This window comes from Thecamonas trahens (assembly GCF_000142905.1).
Source record: "Thecamonas trahens ATCC 50062 unplaced genomic scaffold supercont1.27, whole genome shotgun sequence".
In the NCBI taxonomy this organism is placed as follows: domain Eukaryota; order Apusomonadida; family Apusomonadidae; genus Thecamonas; species Thecamonas trahens.
In genome coordinates this window covers 384841-403673 of record NW_013657653.1, presented here as the reverse complement: position 1 = coordinate 403673, position 18833 = coordinate 384841, and the positions used below count along the sequence as shown (strand labels likewise).

General features: G+C 62.6%; 10 protein-coding genes across 11 annotated transcripts; 4 read left to right on the top strand and 6 right to left on the bottom strand.

Annotated features, from left to right (window-relative positions):
* Positions 1-81: 81 nt before the first annotated feature.
* AMSG_05897 (uncharacterized protein) lies at positions 82-330 on the top strand (the record flags this gene model as incomplete). The annotated part of the gene is made up of 2 exons (XM_013901830.1): positions 82-100; positions 155-330. 2 exons carry the CDS (start codon positions 82-84, stop codon positions 328-330), a joined length of 195 nt encoding a protein of 64 aa, XP_013757284.1.
* A 23-nt stretch (positions 331-353) lies between these two features.
* AMSG_05896 (drug/Metabolite transporter superfamily protein) lies at positions 354-1847 on the bottom strand (the record flags this gene model as incomplete). The annotated part of the gene is made up of 2 exons (XM_013901829.1): positions 354-1532; positions 1806-1847. 2 exons carry the CDS (start codon positions 1845-1847, stop codon positions 354-356), a joined length of 1221 nt encoding a protein of 406 aa, XP_013757283.1.
* Positions 1848-2098: 251 nt separating this feature from the next.
* Positions 2099-3625, top strand: AMSG_05895 (uncharacterized protein; the record flags this gene model as incomplete). Its single annotated transcript, XM_013901828.1, has 2 exons — positions 2099-2345; positions 2487-3625. The coding sequence occupies 2 exons, from the start codon at positions 2099-2101 to the stop codon at positions 3581-3583; spliced, it is 1344 nt and encodes a 447-aa protein (XP_013757282.1). The 3' UTR covers positions 3584-3625.
* A 376-nt stretch (positions 3626-4001) lies between these two features.
* Positions 4002-5420, top strand: AMSG_05894 (uncharacterized protein). Its single transcript, XM_013901827.1, has 2 exons — positions 4002-4062; positions 4380-5420. Exons 1-2 carry the CDS (start codon positions 4014-4016, stop codon positions 5258-5260), a joined length of 930 nt encoding a protein of 309 aa, XP_013757281.1. The 5' UTR covers positions 4002-4013; the 3' UTR covers positions 5261-5420.
* A 1-nt stretch (position 5421) lies between these two features.
* Positions 5422-6514, bottom strand: AMSG_05893 (FAD-dependent pyridine nucleotide-disulfide oxidoreductase; the record flags this gene model as incomplete). Its single annotated transcript, XM_013901826.1, has 2 exons — positions 5422-5455; positions 5478-6514. The coding sequence occupies 2 exons, from the start codon at positions 6512-6514 to the stop codon at positions 5422-5424; spliced, it is 1071 nt and encodes a 356-aa protein (XP_013757280.1).
* A 121-nt stretch (positions 6515-6635) lies between these two features.
* AMSG_05892 lies at positions 6636-11767 on the bottom strand (the record flags this gene model as incomplete). 2 transcript variants are annotated; one of them, XM_013901825.1, is made up of 6 exons in its annotated part: positions 6636-9377; positions 9416-10585; positions 10778-10837; positions 10922-11341; positions 11368-11504; positions 11602-11767. In XM_013901825.1, 6 exons carry the CDS (start codon positions 11765-11767, stop codon positions 6636-6638), a joined length of 4695 nt encoding a protein of 1564 aa, XP_013757279.1. The 2 variants fall into 2 exon arrangements, with proteins under 2 accessions (XP_013757279.1, XP_013757278.1); XM_013901824.1 differs by having other exon boundaries at positions 9416-11341.
* Positions 11768-12110: 343 nt separating this feature from the next.
* Positions 12111-13288, top strand: AMSG_05891 (uncharacterized protein; the record flags this gene model as incomplete). The annotated part of the gene is made up of 2 exons (XM_013901823.1): positions 12111-12207; positions 12333-13288. 2 exons carry the CDS (start codon positions 12111-12113, stop codon positions 13286-13288), a joined length of 1053 nt encoding a protein of 350 aa, XP_013757277.1.
* A 1-nt stretch (position 13289) lies between these two features.
* On the bottom strand, positions 13290-14706 carry AMSG_05890 (uncharacterized protein). The gene has a single exon (XM_013901822.1). It carries the CDS (start codon positions 14602-14604, stop codon positions 13306-13308), a length of 1299 nt encoding a protein of 432 aa, XP_013757276.1. The 5' UTR covers positions 14605-14706; the 3' UTR covers positions 13290-13305.
* Positions 14707-14914: 208 nt separating this feature from the next.
* On the bottom strand, positions 14915-17266 carry AMSG_05889 (uncharacterized protein; the record flags this gene model as incomplete). The annotated part of the gene is made up of 3 exons (XM_013901821.1): positions 14915-15324; positions 15423-16957; positions 17185-17266. 3 exons carry the CDS (start codon positions 17264-17266, stop codon positions 14989-14991), a joined length of 1953 nt encoding a protein of 650 aa, XP_013757275.1. The 3' UTR covers positions 14915-14988.
* A 180-nt stretch (positions 17267-17446) lies between these two features.
* Positions 17447-18564, bottom strand: AMSG_05888 (uncharacterized protein; the record flags this gene model as incomplete). The annotated part of the gene is made up of 2 exons (XM_013901820.1): positions 17447-18463; positions 18559-18564. The coding sequence occupies 2 exons, from the start codon at positions 18562-18564 to the stop codon at positions 17447-17449; spliced, it is 1023 nt and encodes a 340-aa protein (XP_013757274.1).
* Between the last annotated feature and the right edge of the window lie 269 nt (positions 18565-18833).

The window sequence follows — 18833 nt, the reverse complement described above, 5'->3', positions numbered from 1 at the left end:
GCGACTCGCCCGACTCGCCCGACTCGCCCGGCACACGTCGGACTCCACGCCACTCTGCCGCAACTCGACCAGGGGACAGAGATGGGCAACACGACGTCGAGTCAGGACGCACGATATGAGCAGGCTGGAGAAGGCGGGAAGGCTTGCGGCAAAGAGGCCCGGGTCAATACTCGGCCCGGCGAGGTGGCGTGCAAGTCCAAGGCGTGTGCCATCCAGACCTGCCTGGCCGAGAAGGACTACGATCAGGAGGCGTGTACCGATGTCATCGATGCCTACTTTGCATGCATGGCCAAGCATGGTGACAAGGCCAAGAAGAATGTGCCTGCGTGATGGTACCTTACTTTATGCTGCTGTCACAACGAGATGGAGACCTCGGACGACGACGAACCATCGATGGGCGGTGGCGTGGCGGCCGAGGTAAGGCGCGGTGGCGGCGCAGGCGCGAGGAGCATTGCCTGGGCATCGGCGTCTGGGTCGGAGCGGGCGCCGAGGATGTCGAGCTCGACGTCGACAAGAAAATCGTCCGAGCCGCTGCTGGCGCCGGAACCAGCAGCGACCGGGAGCGGCGCGCCGAGCGGGCCGTCCAGCAGCGGATCGGACCCGTCGAGCTGTGCGTAGCCCGAGGCGGCTACGCGCGCAGCCTCGGCACGCTGCTTGTCGCGGATGCGGGTGTACGAGTAGAGGAGCGCGCCGAGAAAGGCGATGGTCATGCCGACCGCCACCCGCGCGTTGAGCGGGTCGCGGAAGATGACCACCGCCGCCGCAGTCACCACTACAATCTTGAACGAGCCCGCAATCTGCGCTGTGATGGCGTTCGTCTTGCCGATCAGCAGAATCTCGGAGAGAATGAGCATAAAGGCAAAGCAGACGCCGAGCGAGACGAGGGCGAGTGCTGTGGCCAGACTCTCCAGCGAGAGCGCGAGAATGGTGGGCAGCTCCATTGCCATGGCCGGAACAAAGAGAAAGACAAAGACCGACGGCGCAATGACGCCCATCAGCTGGACAGGATGCGCGTCCTTGAGAGTCTTTTGGTAGAGGACCTGGAAGAGGAGCAGCTTGATGGCGGCGGCGAGCGAGGCGACGCAGAGGAGGACAAAGCCAAGAAACGAAAAGGTGGTATCAGCCCAGGCCGAGACAGCGATGCCACACACAACCAGCGCACACGATGCCGCCACCAGAAACGACGGCTTGACGAGACCCAAAGCAAAGGAGAGGCCAACGATCCATGCGGCGACCTGAGTCTTGACCAGCTGGCCAAAGGAGACGGTGACAAAGAGGTAGGCGGCATTGGTGGCGCCAAGATCGATGGACATGGCCAAGCCTACCGGAAGCACTTGCTTGGCATACACAGAGTACGATGAGAACTGAGGCCATTCTCTCTTGGTAATAGTGGAGAAGGCCCTTGCAAAGCCATACACCCCCGCCTGATGGAAGAGGAGCATAGTGAGCGGGAAGGGCACGCCAGCATACGACAGCAGGTACTTGTTGTACAGCGTGATGGCCGACGAGGCGAGGTAGAAGAACAGCACGCACTGTGTTGTCGTCACCCACGACGTTGAGAGTCGACTGTTCTCCCCATGCATGGCCGACGTTGGTGGTAGAGTGGTGGTGTGCGGCTGTGTGGCTGTGTCTATAGCTGTCGGTGGGAGAGCATGTGTGGTGAGCCGGCCGAGATCTGAGCGATACATACCGCACACCGCAGCGGGAGAGGGGGGGGGGGGGATCGGATGATATAAGGAGAGTAAGAGGTAATGGCCAAGGTGGTTGCACTTGTGGTGTGGTGGATGTGATGGCGGACTGAGGACGGATGCCACAAAGGCCATGGGCAGGATCCCGCATGCTAGCATGCAAGAGGGGGTGGCGGGGGGGGGGGATCATCGTCGAACAGTATCCATCGGTTGTAGATCGTGGTCAAGTATGGTGCATGGGAGTGTGCGTGGCGTACGTTGCTTGGTATCGTCTGCCGAGCTCGACCATGCATGCCCTGGCGAATGCCCGCGCGTAGGCAGGCGGATGGCCCTCATGTACCGTGGCCTCTCACACCCACGCCGAGGAGCCTCTGGTCTCTCCCCTGTACCACTTCACCCCCTCAGGGACCATGGCCACTATCACCTTCTCCCTCGCATACGTCGCCACGTCGGTCTCCACCCCCGCAGACGCTACACTTGTGGTACCCATGTCGGTCATCGCCGAAGCAGCCGAGTCTGCCGCCGACGACAACATTCTCGACGCAGCACTAGAAGAGCTGCTGCTAGGCATGATCGACGGGGTAGACAGCGGATCTTCCATCGCTGGCTTTACAGACAAGGTGGCCTACCCCATTGTCTATCCGCTCTCGCTACTGGGTCGTTACGCCGAGAGCATAGCCGCAGCGACTCGGCCCGCTCCTTGCGGCCGCAGCGGCGTCGACCTTGCGCTGAGGATCGTCCTTCCTGGAGCACGCCAGGATGCCGCTGTGCGCTCTTCGATAACGCATGGGGTCGCAGGATGGGAGCAACGTGTGCTGGACGCCATGATGGCGAGGGGATTTGCACTCATCGAGCTCGATGACGAGTTTGCCGACGTCATGCGCAACGCTGCCGCTGCTGCCGACGCCTTCTTCAGCCTCCCACTGAGGGAAAAGTTCAAGTGTGCCCGCGACGAGATGATCGAAGGCTACGGGTTCATCAACCGCGGCCGCGAAGTGTATAATGTCCAGGAGCGGTTTGTCGAGCTCGACGGCTCCGACTTTGCCTCGTCGAGCGCCGGCTCGGTCTCGAGCTCCGGCTCGGACTCGGACGAGTCGGACGTGCTTGGCGTCCAGCGCGATCCGTGGCCGCGGTCGCTTGGCACTGACTTTCGCGAGACAATCGAGGGCGCACTGACGCGCCTCAAGGCTCTTGCGCGCGAGTGCCTCGGTGGCGTCGGCTCTGCTACCGGCCTCGACGAAGACCGACTCGACGCTCTCGTCCACGTCCCACCGGTTGTCGACGAGGTCTATGGCTTCCGCACCACCCTGCGGCTTCTGAAGTACTACCAAGGCGTGCCGTTTGACAACGAGCGTGCCGAAGATGGCTCGTCTGACGACGACCTGTGGGACCCGGAGATGTTTGCCTTTACCCGTGGCGACGCCCGCTGCATCGAGCACGGCGACTCGACGCTGCTCACCGTCGCGCCGGTATCTGCCGTTGCCGAGCTGCAGGTCGTCGACCGCGCAACAGGACGGTGGGCCAATGTCGAGGCGCTGCATCCGCCCGCAGCAGATCACGCTCGCTATGCTGTCGTCTTCCCGGGCTACTACGGTGCGTGGCTGACCAACGGTACACTCGCGGCGTCGCTCCATCGCGTCGAGTCGTGCGCCGCGTCGGCTGATCGCGTCTCGATGCCGTTCTTTCTCCGCGTCGAGCCGCGAGTCCCAGTCCACCCCATCCCAGTTTCCGGCCCGCCTCGCACTTCTGCCAACGAAGCGTACATCCTCAATCAGTGCTCCGTCGTTCCGCAGTTTGCCACCTGGCTGACCCGGTATCCGCTGTGGACCAAGTTCAAGCCGCCATCGGCAACCACCAGTGACACTCCGGCAGCCTCGGATCCGACGGTGGCCTAGCATGCACTGCTATCGGCTGCGCGCAGTGCCTGTACAGCTATCGGCAGCCTCGCGCCTGGCCTTTCCGCCGTTCTCTGAAAACCCTCTGCATTTCTTTCGTGCCTGCCTATTTTCGGCACTTTGTCGCCATGGCCAACGAGGCTGGCGTCGACATCTCAGACTACACGTCGTCCTCGCTCTGCCAGTTTGCCATGATTGCCGCGATGTCAGTATCGCAAGTCGACACTGGCATAGCATGGCCTCTAAAGCATATCCATTCGCATTATCACGCGGTGTCGCCCGCACGGACCTCCATCGTCCCGAACAATCGGATGGCTTTTCCGCGACGGTTCTCAGTATGAGTCAGCCCACGCCGACAACGCCACTTGCCCACCACCAGTACCACCAGCACCACCAGCACCACCAACACCACACTTCTCGCACACAACCCATGTCGACCAAGACTCTGGCGTATGTCGCCATTGTATGCACCATGCTGTGTACGGTACTTACCTGTGTCACCCCCCCCCTCTCCCGCCTTCCGCCTTCCGTCTCCCACCTTCCCCACCTCCCGCCTCCCGCCACCACACCCATGACCACACTCACTTGATGGGAACTGATGCTACTTGTCACGTGCTGCCATGCTGTCGTGCTGTCATGCTGTCACGCCGTCATGCTGTCATGCGGTGGATCATACGATGGCTGTGAACATGGCTATCGCCTGCTGCCCCAACCTCCTCGATAACCTGTCGCCGACGGATCGGGCCACGCCCTCCTCCCGCTGCTGCTCCAATACTCTGGCTGTGACAACCTGCAGTGAGCATGGCACTGGCATGCTCGCGTACTGGTGAGCTTGCGACGTGCGAAGAATGCACCAAATCTGATTGCCAGTTCTGCAGATCATCCGGTCGCTGCGTCACGTCGACGGCGTCCTGCTCCGGCACGGTCGAGACATGCCAAGGCAGCGACATCAATGTTGGTGCCATCTCGGGAGCTGTCATTTCCGTCATTGTTTTCGGCATCATTGGCTTCACTCTCGTGTTCTGCTTCATGCGCTCCCGTAGGCGGGCGCGTGATCGCCGTGACGATTCCTCCGAGTACGACTCGGAGTACGACTCGGAGTCAGGACGCAGCCGCGGCCGCCGCGGCGCGCGTACCTCTGGTGCCATTTCTGGCCGCCGCGGGCGCAACTCGCGCAAGGGCAGCGGGCGCGGCGGACGCCACGCTCGTGAGACTGGCCGGCACTCGCGCAAGGGCCGCCACGAGCCCAAGTCCAGCCGCGGCTCGCGCTCGCGCTCGCGCTCAAAGTCGCGCGGCCGCGGTCGCGGGGGCAAGGGCTCGCGCAAGGGTCACACCACTCCGCCGCCGTCGCTCACGTCCGACTCGTCCGAGATTGCACAGAACCGCAAGAACCTGCTCGACGACGAGGCCGAGCTCAAGCGCGTGACCAAGGCCGCGTTCCGCAAGTACGACACTGACAAGTCCGGCAAGCTGTCGAAGGAGCAGACGCGCATGGCTGCCGACCGCGTGTGCGACAAGGCCTCGGTTCCGCGATTTACCGAGGACGAGTTCAACGAGTTCTTTGCCCAGATCGACACTGACGGCAACGGCGAGCTCGATCGCGTCGAGTTCAAGGGCTTTGTCACTATGGCCGTTGAGGCTGGTGTCGACCTCTCGGGCTACTCGTCGTCGCTCTAGCCTGCGAAGGGTGTCATGTCAGTACGACGGCTCGGTGACTCCGAACCATTCAGCATCGAGATCGCGAAGCCATTGCAGCTTGTCAGCCAGTTGCTGAGTGTCCGGCTCGCTGATGCCGACCTTGGGCTTGTCGGCGTTGTCGTAAAAGTCCATAGTAATGGTCAGCCCTGCGCCGTCGACGGCAGCCACGTTGCACTGCCCGCCCTCGGTGACCGACACCACAGGTGCGTCCCACGACGTCGACTCGCCTGCTGCAGCTGCGCGTGCGTCGGCGAGCACCGCTTGCACTGCCGTCTTGGCTTGGACCATGGCAAACTTGCCGGCCTTGGGCTGGACCTTGAGCCCGGCCTTGGCAAAGTTGACCTTGACCGTCGCCGAGTCTCCGATGACGTAAACGTGCGGCACGCTCGTCCGCAGGCTCTTGGGGTCGACCACCACAAAGCCACGCGGGTCGTCGATTGGCATCGCCTCACGCACAACCGCAGGGGCACGCTGCGGCAGCGTCGCCGCCAGGAGCGTGTACTCGAGGCTCTCGCCGTCGTCAAAGGTCACCGTCTTGTTGACGGCGTCCACAGCAGACGGCTGTGCCTTGGTCTTGAACTCGATGCCCTTGGCAGCCATCATGTCCTGGAAAACATGCGGAGCAAAGGGCGGGACAGCCTGGGCCATCGGCGTCGTCACCACCACACGGAACGCGTCGCGCTTGCCGGCCTCGCGCAGCACGGCATCAACGGCAAACGCAGCTTCATACGGCAGCGGCGGGCACTTGTACGGCAGACTCCCAACCGCCACCACTACCGTCCCGCTCTCGGCACGGAGCAGGGCTCCACGGAGCGCAACCATGTCGGCGGTGTCGCACAAGTTGAAGGCGGCATCGTTGAGGCCAGGCACAGCGTCGTAGTACTCGACACCCAGAGAGACAACCAGATCATCGTAACTGATCTCACCGGCCTTGGTCCGCACAACCTTGTTCTCGGTATCGATGCTCTGCACCACGTCCGGAACCAGTGCCACCCGAGAAAGATTGAGTCCGCCTGGTGCCACCGTCCGCGTCACTTGCTCAGCCTTGACCTTGCCCTTGAGGACCATGGGCGCAAAGGCGCCCACAACAGCAGGGCCTGGCGCAGAGACGAGGACCGCCTCCAGCAGAGCTGCGTCCTCCTCGCTGGCTTCCTCCACTGCCCGTGCCGCGGTAAGGCCGCCAAAGCCGGCGCCGAGGATGACCAGCTTGTGCTTCGTGTTGTTCGCTGCCATGTTGACGAGTGTTCGAGACAAATGAGCTACGCTCCCGCTCGCCCTCACTCCGTCCCGCGGCCCGCAGTCAACAACTGCGGATACTTGGTAGCTGATCTTCATTTACCTCTGTACCGACATGCTACGGCTCGGCGTATGCCTGATGGAGCTTCTTGCGACGCTCCTCTCGCTTGCGGACCCGCTCGAGCTTGTGAGCCATGGCCGCGATCTGCTCCTCAAGGATGGCGTTGCGCTCGTGGGCTTGCGATAGCGCCGAGTTGAGCGCCTCGACGTCGGGCGATGGCGTCGACGCGACAGCCTTGACTCGGTTGAGCAGCGACTTCATCTTGGAGCCAGACGAGGCCGCGGCAGGGGCCGGCTGCGCTTGTCGAGCCGCCGCAAGTGCTCGCTTGGCATCGTCGAGCTGCTCCTCGAGCTTCCAGCCGGCAGTCTGGAGCGCGGCGATGCGGTCGAGGAGCTTGGTGTTCTCCTCCTGCAGTGCCTCGACCGAGATTCCGACAGCCGACGCTGCCGATGCCGCCGCCGGATTTGCACTCTTCAGCTGGCTTTGAAGATCCTTGATGAGGTTTTGCGACTTGCGAGCATCGATCTTGGCCTTAGCCTTGGTGTCAGCCACCTCGCGCTTGAGCGCGTCGACCAGCTCGGCTGCCTCGGACGCAGTCGCCAGCTGTGCCTTGGCCTCCTCCAGCTCGGCCGACATCGTCTCGGACAGAGACGTTGATGTATGAAGATCGGCCCTGGCGCTGTCAAGGTCGGCAGCAAGCCTGTTGTTCGCGGCCTCCAGCTCGTCGCAGCGAGCAGAGGCGGCCTCGAGTGCGGGTGCGAGAGAGCGAAGCGTGTCGAGCTCGGTCTGTGCAGCTGCGAGCAACTCGGCAGTCTTGGTCGACGAGGATTGCAGCGCATCGTGGGCGGCAGCCAGCTCGTCACAGGCTGCTGAAACAGTCTCCAGAGAAGCAGTTAGACTGTCGGCGTGCGCTGTTGCCTCGGCAAGCTGGGCATTGGCATCAGCAAGCTCAACAGTAAGCCGGTCAGCGCGAGTGGACACGTTGGCCAGCTCAGAGGTGGCAGTGGCGAGTGAGCAAGTGGCAGCATCGCCAGCCGTCACAGCAGCATTGAGCTCGCCCTGCAGCCTCTCGCACTCGGCCTGTGCAGCCACAACCTGAGCGCGAAGCTCGTCGCGCTCCGCAAGAACGTCATCGAGTTGGCCCTTGAGCAAGGACTGCGCCTGACCCGCATCCGTGGTAGTGGCCGCAAGGGCGTCCTCAATACGTTGCCGCGAGGAGATGACCTCTTCAAGGCGGCTTTCGAGGCCAGCGTGCTCTTTGCGGAGTGCGGCGAGCTCGGTTGCGGTGGCGTCGTGCGAGGCTGAAGATGCGGCAAGAGCACTTGTCTTGGAGTCCAGCTCTAAAGTGAGCGTCTCCACCTTGCTTGCCATCGTTTCGTTGACAGCAGTGAGGGCGTCGAGGTTCTTGCGCGTCGCCGCCAGCTCGTCAGCGAGGCTGGCCTTGGTATGCGACAGAGACTCGAACGCGGTCGACGTGCCGGCGATCTTGACCTCGGCTTCCTCGAGCTTTGACTGCAGCTCGGCAACGGTACTGGCGGCAGTTGACTTGGCGGCTTCCAACTGGGAACGGAGATCCTGGGCCTCGCCGGAGGTGTCGGCCGCGGCAGTCTGGGCGGTCTCCAGTTGTGACTGGAGGGACTCGATCTTGGCTGTCGTTGTGGCAGTTGCCTCCTTCTCAGTCTCGAGCTGTGTCTTGAGGGCCTCGATCTCGGCCTCGGTGTCGGCCGCGGCAGTCTGGGCGGTCTCCAGCTGCGACTGCATGTTCTCGGCCTTGTTAACCGCGACGGCAGTTGCCTCCTTCTCAGTCTCGAGCTGTGTCTTGAGGGCCTCGATCTCGGCCTCGGTGTCGGCCGCGGCAGTCTGGGCGGTCTCCAGCTGCGACTGCATGTTCTCGGCCTTGTTAACCGCGACGGCAGTTGCCTCCTTCTCAGTCTCGAGCTGTGTCTTGAGGGCCTCGATCTCGGCCTCGGTGTCGGCCGCGGCACTCTGGGCGGTCTCCAGCTGCGACTGAAGGGACTCGATCTTGGCTGTCGTTGTGGCAGTTGCCTCCTTCTCAGTCTCGAGCTGTGTCTTGAGGGCCTCGATCTCGGCCTCGGTGTCGGCCGCGGCACTCTGGGCGGTCTCCAGCTGCGACTGAAGGGCCTCTATCTTGGCCGCCGCTGTGGCAGTTGCCTCCTTCTCAGTCTCGAGCTGTGTCTTGAGGGCCTCGATCTCGGCCTCGGTGCCGGCCGCGGCAGTCTGGGCGGTCTCCAGCTGCGACTGCATGTTCTCGGCCTTGTTAACCGCGACGGCAGTTGCCTCCTTCTCAGTCTCGAGCTGTGTCTTGAGGGCCTCGATCTCGGCCTCGGTGTCGGCCGCGGCAGTCTGGGCGGTCTCCAGCTGCGACTGCATGTTCTCGGCCTTGTTAACCGCGACGGCAGTTGCCTCCTTCTCAGTCTCGAGCTGTGTCTTGAGGGCCTCGATCTCGGCCTCGGTGTCGGCCGCGGCAGTCTGGGCGGTCTCCAGCTGCGACTGCATGTTCTCGGCCTTGTTAACCGCGACGGCAGTTGCCTCCTTCTCAGTCTCGAGCTGTGCCTTGAGCTCGGCCTCGGTGTTGGCGGCAGAAGACTTGGCGGCCTCCATCTCGCCGGTCAGCAACTCGACTTGCTTGGTCATGTCAACAACTGCTGCTTCAGACGCAGTCACCTTAGTATCCAGCTCGGCAATAGAAGCCTGCAGACGATCACGGTCCTTTGTAACAGCACTGAGCGCAGCACGGAACTCCTCTCGCTGCGCCTCGACTGCGCTAAGCGCGTGCGACTTGTCAGTATCGGACGCGTCGCGCTGCTTTAGTTGACACGCTGCGCCTGTCTCAGTCTCGAGCTGTGTCTGAGGGCCTCGATCTCGGCCTCGGTGCCGGCCGCGGCAGTCTGGGCGGTCTCCAGCTGCGACTGCATGTTCTCGGCCTTGTTAACCGCGACGGCAGTTGCCTCCTTCTCAGTCTCGAGCTGTGTCTTGAGGGCCTCGATCTCGGCCTCGGTGTCGGCCGCGGCAGTCTGGGCGGTCTCCAGCTGCGACTGCATGTTCTCGGCCTTGTTAACCGCGACGGCAGTTGCCTCCTTCTCAGTCTCGAGCTGTGTCTTGAGGGCCTCGATCTCGGCCTCGGTGTCGGCCGCGGCAGTCTGGGCGGTCTCCAGCTGCGACTGCATGTTCTCGGCCTTGTTAACCGCGACGGCAGTTGCCTCCTTCTCAGTCTCGAGCTGTGCCTTGAGCTCGGCCTCGGTGTTGGCGGCAGAAGACTTGGCGGCCTCCATCTCGCCGGTCAGCAACTCGACTTGCTTGGTCATGTCAACAACTGCTGCTTCAGACGCAGTCACCTTAGTATCCAGCTCGGCAATAGAAGCCTGCAGACGATCACGGTCCTTTGTAACAGCACTGAGCGCAGCACGGAACTCCTCTCGCTGCGCCTCGACTGCGCTAAGCGCGTGCGACTTGTCAGTATCGGACGCGTCGCGCTGCTTCTCCAGCTCACCCACACGCTCTGCGAGGACGTCGCGTGCCTCTTCCGCATCCCGAAGTGCAGCCGCTGTCGCCTCGCACTCGGTGCGCAGCGCTGCGAATTGACCTTCAAGCTCCACCTTGCTCGTCTCCAGTGCAGCTGTGCTAGCGGTAGCATCAGCCACCGCATTCTCCATCTCGTTAGCCTTGGCCTTGGTCTCTTCCACTGTGACATTTGACTTTTCCAGCGACGCCATCAAATCGGTATTCTCAGCCTTGGCTTGCTCGAGCTCGGCCTGCAGATTGGCCGTTACATCTTCGACCTCAATTCTCGCGGCCTCCAGCTCGGCCTGCAGCCTTGTGACGCGGTCGCCAGCATCGCACTTTGCCTGCTCCACCTCAGCCTGGGCCTTTTCCAGCGACGCCATCAGATCAGCGTTCTCGGCCTTCGCCTGTTCCATCTCGGCCTGCATGTTGACAAGCGATGCCGATGCATTTTCAACCTCAACTCTCGCTGCGTCCAGCTCGGCCTGCAGCTTTGCGACGCCGTCGCCAGCATCGCACTTTGCCTGCTCCACCTCAGCCTGGGCCTTTTCCAGCGAAGCCATCAGATCGGCATTCTCAGCCTTCAGATCGGCATTCTCAGCCTTAGCTTGCTCGAGCTCGGCCTGCAGATTGGCCGATACACCTTCAACCTCAACTCTTGCCGCGTCCAGCTCGGCCTGCAGCTTTGCGACGCCGTCGCCAACATCGCTATTTGCCTGCTCCACCTCAGCCTGTGCCTTTTCCAGCGACGCCATCAGATCGGCGTTCTCAGCCTTCACCTGCTCCATCTCAGCCAGTAGCTGCCCCATCTCAGCCTGTGCCTTTTCCAGCGACGCCGCTAGATCAGTGCTTTCGGCCTTCGCCTGCTTGACCTCAACCTGAAGCCTCGCCATCGATTCATCGTCCGCTCGAGCGTTTCCATCCAAGCCTACGAGCATCAGCTCACCATCGTCATCGTCATCGGCCTTGGCTGCTGGCGCTGCTGCAGGTGCGGGTGATGCGGCAAGCTGTGTCTCGAGGTCCTGCACTCGCTGCTCGTACTCCATCAGCTGCTCCATCTTGGCGGCGAGGATCTCTTGCGTGGCAACATTGCCCTCGTTGAGTTCCTCCACTCGCCTGGCAGCCGCTGCTGCCGCCTCATCTGCTGCCGCTAGCGCCGATCGCAGCCTCTCTAGTTCGGCATTGTGATCGGCATGGCTCTGTCCATCCACAGCCTCCACACCAGCACTGGCCAGCTGCTTCTTCAGCGCATCGTTTCCATAAACACACTCCGCATCGATTCTGCCATGGCCTGATGCCGTGTCTCGTACTCTGCCTCTGCCTGTCGCATCTCAGCCTTCATCTCCTCCACCTCCTCCACCAGCGCCTTGACTTTCTTCTTGTCCTTAGACTTGGCGATGACCTCTACACACTCTCACACCAATCATAAGTCATGTGATACATACCCCCTCGGCACAGATTTCCTTCTCCGTCCTCGCTCCTCCTGTCCCAACTCACGTACTCTGCGCCTTGCCAAGGTCCTTGGTCATCGTCTTGACCTCCTTGCGGAGCGCAGCCAGCTGAGCCTCGGCATGACTCCGACCCTCCTCGGCCTCGTGCGCAGCCTGTTTAGCGTTAATGAGCTCTGTCTGGAGCAAGCCAAACTCTTCTACGCTGAGTACCGACATGCCTACCACCTCGAGAGCAATGTCCTCTCCTCCCCTTCCCCTCACCCGCAGTCCCCTCCCTCTTCCCACCGCCACGCCCCTCATCGCCTAACGACCGATGACCACCACCACCACCACCACCACCACCACCACTACCACCACGACACAGATCAGGTCGGATCGATGGATCTCCACCACTACCCACCCACTCACCCACTCCATCCCACCTCCATTCCCTTGGCCCACCACCAACACACACATCACCCTTTCCCTCTCCCCTGCCTGCCTCTCACCCCCCCCCCCCCTCCCCTCGCCCCCTCTGCACCACCGCCCCCGCCCACCCCTCTTCCCACCTCCCCGCCGCATGTCGTCCGAGAACACAACGGCCAACTTGGTGGCCAACAAGCTTGCGCAACTTGAGCAGCAAGCTGCAGCCGAGAAGAAGCTGAACGCTGCTGTCCGTACGTCGCCGCATTACACCTCCCACATACCCTCCCTCGTCGCCACATACCTATTTTGGCGGGAACCGTTCATACGGTAGTTTTTCGCGCTCTTTCTCACACTCACGCTCTCCCCTGCGCTCCAGGGCAATACGTCAAGCGCGTCCACAAGGAGGCCAAGAGCTCTGCGGGTAAGTCCGCAAGCGATGCTGAGCTTGCCGAGGCGTACAAGACTGCACTCGGAAACGAGGCCGCGTCGGTGCGCAAGCTTGAGCTCGAGCTGGAGCAGGCTCAGGCTGAGTTGTCGGTGGAGAAGCGGGCCCGTCTGGCGACGCTGCAGGAGCTGACGGCGACCAAGAAGGTCCAGAGCACGCTAGAGGAGCTGAGCAAGCGGCTGCAGGACCGCGTCGCCGAGGAGCGGGCCCGCGCCGAGGCCTCCGATGCTGCCTCGGCCGAGATGAAGTCCAAGTACAACGAGATCTTCGAGGACATCACCAAGAAGATCGAAGACGAGGCTGCGTCGACCGAGGCCCGCTTCAAGGAGTCGCAGTTTGTCAAGCGCAAGCTCCTTGCCTTTATGCACAAGTACGAGGTCCGCGAGGAGCAGTACGCCAACGAGGCCAAGGCCGCCGCCATCGAGCTCGAGCTCGCAAACGTCAAGGTCGCACAGGCCCAGGAGGAGGCCAAGATGGCCCAGGCCCGCTTCATGGAGGTCATGCAAAAGTACGTCGTCCTTGAAAAGGTCGAGGCTCAGCAGGCCAAGCAGCTCGAGCTGTACGAGTCGCGCTTCAACGAGCTTTCCACCGTCGTCACCCAGTCGAACAACCTGCTCAAGCAGTACCAGACCGAGCACAAGGCCAACGTCAAGGCGCTCAACAAGGCCACCCGTGAGAACCAGAAGATCAAGGAGGCTGAGCTCAAGGCCACCATCAAGGCCCTTGAGCTCTCCAAGGACATCGAGGAGTACAAGCGCAAGGTTTCCACGCTCGAGAACCTCTGCCGTGCCCTTCAGGCCCGCTCCGCCGCCGCTCCGGCCGCCGCCACCGACAAAGCTGCCGACGAGGCCGCCGACGCTGCCGCCCCCCCTGCTGCAGACCAATGAATACGCTGCCCCGATGTTCAATTCTCCTCAGGTGCACGAGTATGGCGTGCCGGCGTCCGACGACGAGTACGACCGCGACGAGCTGGCCGACGAGTCGGATGCCGACCGCAGGTCCGGATGCGCGCCGCGGAGCCGCCGGACTGCACGCTTCTTGGTCGGATCCGAGACTTGGCTCTGGACCATCTCCTTGAACGAGATGCCGTACCGCTTGCCACCAGCCTTGATGATGACCTTGACCTTCTTTGGCTTCTTCTTGGCGTTCTTCTTGGCTGCCTCGGCCGCGACCCACTTTTGGTATCCGCCCTCAATGAGCGCGTTTTGCTTGACCGTGAACGGCGTGTACTTTGCCGAGCCGACCGGGTCCTCCCAGCCCCAGTACGACGCCCGTGGCCCGGTGTAGAACTTGGGCGGGTCGGGTACCGCCGAGCCACGCACCCGGACGCCGCCGATCGAGCCCAACGAGCTGCCGCCGCTGCTAAAGGGCGGCGGGCTGGGTGGCGGCGGTGGGATCTTGGCTCCGGACCGCAGCCGCCGAATCGACCTCTGCTTACCCTTATCGCCAACCCGGTACTGGACCATGTGCTTAAAGTCGAGGCCGTACTTGGTGCCCTTGATGGTGAATGCAGCCTTGCCGCTGCCTGACGAGCTCGAGCTCGAGCTCGAGCTCGAGCCGGACCCGGACCCGGCGCGAAGAAACGCCTGGTACGCCGACTCGATCGTGCTCGAAACTTTAGACTTGAACGAGGTGTACTTGCCCGACCCGACAGGATCCTCCCACTGCCACACGCCCTTCTTGGGCCGTTGTAAAAGTGTGGATCAATGCGAGGCTGGATCGGGAGCATTGGCCTCCCGCGCCCGCGCCTACGCCCGCGAACAGCCACAGGCGGCGCCCGACGGGCCCGAGCCCGGCCCTCCGGTGTCGATCTACGAACTGGGCGTGTGCCCTTTGACTTTGTCCCGGTCTGGGTCATATCGTTAAAGTCGATGGTGTACTTGCCGACCGGCGTCGTCACAGCCACCTGTGCCGTCTTGTCCACCTTGCCCTTACCCTTACCCTTGCCTCCGTTCTTGCCTGCGCCCTTAGCCCCGCTCTTGACAAACTTGGCATACGCCTTTTCGATCTTTCTCGATGTCTTGTCCACGTACGCCTGGAACTGGCCGTTGTCGCCGAGCCTATGCTCTCTCAACATGCCGCCGTCCAGCCCCGCACCCCCGCCACCAGCCCAGATCACGCCAACGCATACATCCACGTCCACAGCCACAGTCACGACCAGTCCCGATCCCATCCCCATCCCCATCCCCATCCACGACCCCATCCCCCATCCCCATCCCCCATTGTTCCGCAAACCGTCCAACCCGTCTGCCTGTCAGTCACCTCCTCCTCTCCCACCCCCCCTCTGACCCACACCCAACCAAACACACACACACACACAAGCACATAAGCACATACCACTCCCAGAACACCCCACGGCCATCATCCGAGCCCTCACTGCTGCCACTCCCCGAGTATGACGACGACGACATTCTCGCAGTCGGTCAGTCAAGTGGCAACTCCTGTCCCTGCCCTGGTCCACCCGCCATCGCGCCGGCGAGCCTCGAAGCACGGGCTGTCCGGCGGTCGAGGACCACCTATCCCTTTTTATCTGTACCTCGCAGTATGCTGACGGCCAGTAGATTTTCAACATTGCCATACCTCAGCTCTAGCACACACCGTCGTCATCGCCGTCGTCGTCATCGACGCCGTCGTGGTCGTCGTCGTCGGTCGACCCTCGCTCAGCCTCGCCAGCCGCAGGCTCGAGGGAGGCATTGACCGAGAGTGAGGTCTGGAGATCAGCGGGAAGGAACGAGACAATGACTTGGATGTGTTCCGCAATCCGCTGCCGGATCCGCGGCGGGTCGTTCGGGTGCTTGGCCAGCTGACGCCGGAGCCGGAGCAGGAGGTCCACCACCACCACCTCGTCCTTGGCATGGATCCACGCCGGAATGTCTGCATCGTACAGCGCAGCCAGGTAGAGATCGCGGATCCGTGCCCGTGCCTCGCGCCGCCGCGACCGATACCATCCGCCAAAGTTGGGCGAAGCAAAAACGCCGCGTAAAGCTCGGTCCACTGGATCTTCTTCGACGTTGCAATGACCGGCGGTGGGCCAAGTGCTTCTTCAAACGCCCCGGTGCCCGACGACGAGCCGGTCGGCGTGAAGCCTCCCGACGAGGAGCTCGACGTCGAGTTGAGCGAGTCGAAGAAGTCCTTGACCGAGAACGGCCGACACTTGGGTGGGGCGTCAAATGCCGTGATGGTCCGCGCCAGAGGGAGAAGCGACGCAAAGTACCGCTCCAGCGGAATGAGGAACGCGTTGGTCAAGTCCGCAAAGTGTGTCCGCAGCGCTGCCGTGTGCTCTGCTGCAGACTCGCCCGTCGGCGTCTTGTCGGTCACTATCCTCTTGATCAGCGCCTTGTCTGCAGGCACGATGCTCTTGTAGCCCGTCACCACTCCCGAGCTTCGCTTCCCGCCGTCCGACCGCGGTGACGGTAGCGGCGAGAGCGAGCCCGAGCCCGAGCCCGAGGCCTCGGCCCCGGTCGTGAGGTAGTCGGGCCCGCCGCCCTTGGCCCGCGCCTTAGCCCGCGCCTTGGCCCGCGCCTTGGCCTTGGCCTTGGCCCGCGCCCGTGCCCCCTTTCCAGTCGTCACTGTGCACTCAACGCTCACAACATGTGGCCATGACGAGAGCGTCTTGCGGAAGAACGGATTTGTCACGCCGAGGATGACCGCAGGCAGCCTGCCTGCCTCCTCGGGCTCGGCCGTAAACATACCAAAGTCCGAGTCATGGATGGTGAAAAACGGCCGAAAGTCGCCGGCGTACTCGAGCGGCGCAATGAGCGAGACCAGGCTGAGCACAGCCTTTGAGCACACGTCCGGCGAGTCCGCCTCCACGAGCAGCGGCTCGCCTAGCAGTACAAGCTCCCACAGAAGCCACAGTGACGAGAGGAGCGGAAAGAAGACATGATAGAGCGAGAGGTCGGCAACAGAGCCGACAAGCACCTCGGGCGCCGCGCCCATCCCGCGCCGTGCGCCAACAAGCCGCGCCGCGCTCGCCTCGGGTAGCGCCGCAAGTAGTGCCTCCGCGCTCGGCGGCCGAAGGTCGCGCGCCACATGCGCAAGCAGCACCTCGCCCATAAACGGAAGCTCAAGTGTGGCCCCAGCGCTCGGCGGCGGCCATGACGCAATCGAGTGGCACGCCGTCTCTAGCACCGGCGCCCCGTGCTCAAAGTACAACTTGCCCATGATCCGCACCATCCTCGTGTACAGCGCCACCAGCGGCGCCGACGTCACAATCACCACAGACTTTTGCAAGTATCCGCGCTTGATGCTCGCGTCTTTCTCCTGCCGAAAGTAAACAAAGCCATACCAGTAGCTCTCGTCCACCAGCGGCAGCATTTCGGCACTGCGATGCCGTACCCTCTTCCGCCTCATCCTCGCTCTCGCCTCCTTCTCTGTATCGCATCCGCCGCTTGCTGCATCCACATCAAAGCCCTTGGCATCTCTACTCGTCCGTCGCGCCCGGAACGTGTACACCGTCGCGCCCATCCGCGCATTCGAGTCGGGAAACGAGAGAAAACAAAGATTGTGCGAATCGTTCTCTGACAGTTCCACTGCTGGCAGGGTGAACTCGAGCGCTACCGTCCACACCGCCCCACCCAAGTGTTCCCATGCAGCGCCACACTCCATGAGTAACCGCCCCGCTCCCTACTACCTTCTCCCGTTGCCTGCATCTGATTTCCTCGCCCCTTCCTCCCCCGCCTAGCTGCTGCACTCTCCTCGCCCGCCCACTCTCTCTCTCTCTCTCCCCATGTCACCCTCTCCGCGCCCAATGGGCAACACCCACGGCCAAAGGCCCACGTACACTGACCAAGTTCCAAGTCAAAGTTGACCACGCCTACAAAGGCAATCCACTTGCGCAGAGCCATGATCTCCTCGCCAGACATGGAAGAAAGTGATGTTTCACTACGGTGCTCATCGCCTGCTGCCGTCGCCGCGGTTGCCGCCATCGTCTGGTGACGAGTGTGCCAGCTGCCGGCGTTCGTTGTCAGCTCGGCCAAGCACGGCTGCCCCCACAGTCGTGCTGTGCAAGGGGCATGGTTTAAGGCGAGCAGGTGAGCGGGCTGCTAGTGGATGCCCTCCCACACAAAGGCGCCGACCGAGGCGATGGCGGCAAAGACGATGAGGTGGGAAAGGCTCGAGGTGATGGCAACGCCAAAGATCTTGAACGAGTCGTCGACGTTCTGAAGGTAGGCGAGAACATGGCTAAGCGTTCCGGCCCGGGTATAGTCAGACGAGAGGAGCGCGCCGACGTTGTACTTGAGCCGGTCGATCTTGCCGGTCACGGTAGACGCGACAACAATGAGGAAGACCAGCAGGAAGGCCGGGACGATGATATAGTACGCACCGTTGTACTGGCTGCTGTGCTTGTCCTGGTGAAAGTAGCCGACGGTCTGGAACGAGATGGAGAAAAGGGTGACGACAATGGCCGGGAAAATCCACCGCGAGAACATCTGGTTCGTCACCGCCACCGAGGTCTTGATGTGGTGGTGGCCGTAGACAATGGCCTCGTTGGCGTACTTGCCGGACTTGATGCCTGTGGAAAACGTGCCGGCCTGCATGCGGATGATGTTGCAGACCAGCGAATACAGCACAAGCGCCATGGTGAACGAGGCCACTGAGACAGAGACCGCCACTGCCTGTAGCACGAAAAGCGTCTTGAGACCCGACGAGTCACGCGCCCAGTCGCGCCCGTCCTTCAACGCCCGGAAGAGGTTGACCTGCCAGAGAACCGCAAACGTGGTGCCGATGACCAGCCCGCCCCACGCGTGCGCCGTCCCGAGCGCCATGATCTTCTTCCGAGCGCTCGGGTCGGCCGCGAGGCAGACGTGGACCTCGTCGGCAATGTAGTTGCGTGCCAGATACGGCATGACCATCAGGTGCGAGATGACCGGGATGAGGGCAAGGATGGCGGCGCCGACCAGGGTCGACTCGGTCAGCCGCGACTCGTACTTGTTGAGGCCAATGACAAAGAGCAGAATGGGCGCTGCCAGCAGCGCTGCCAGCACCAGTCCCTGGTACGCCCTGTTGAAGACGGTCGGCGACGGCGAGAGGCCCACTGCGGTGATGAGAAACCGCAACGGCTGCGTCGCCGTCACTGTCCGTTCCCGGCTCGTTCCTCTCCGGAACAGCCCCCCTGATCCTGTCAGCGCCTCAGCTTCGCCATGTCCTCCCACACCTCCATGACCTGCAGCTCCTCCGGCTCCGGCCTCGCCTCCAGCCCCGGCTGCAGCTGTCGTTCCCGGGTCGGCCGCCACCTCCGCCATTTCTGTGAGCGTGGGCGAAATGCTGGGCGGAGCAATGGGGTGCACCGAAGGTGTGATGGTCGACGTCGCCTCCTTGTTCTATGAGGAGACGGTGTAAGGGGGGTTGACGAGGTGGGGAGTTGGGTGTGGTAGTGGAGCCGGGGGGGAGGGGGGGAGGGGGGAGGGGTCGGTCGGCGTGGGGGCGAGG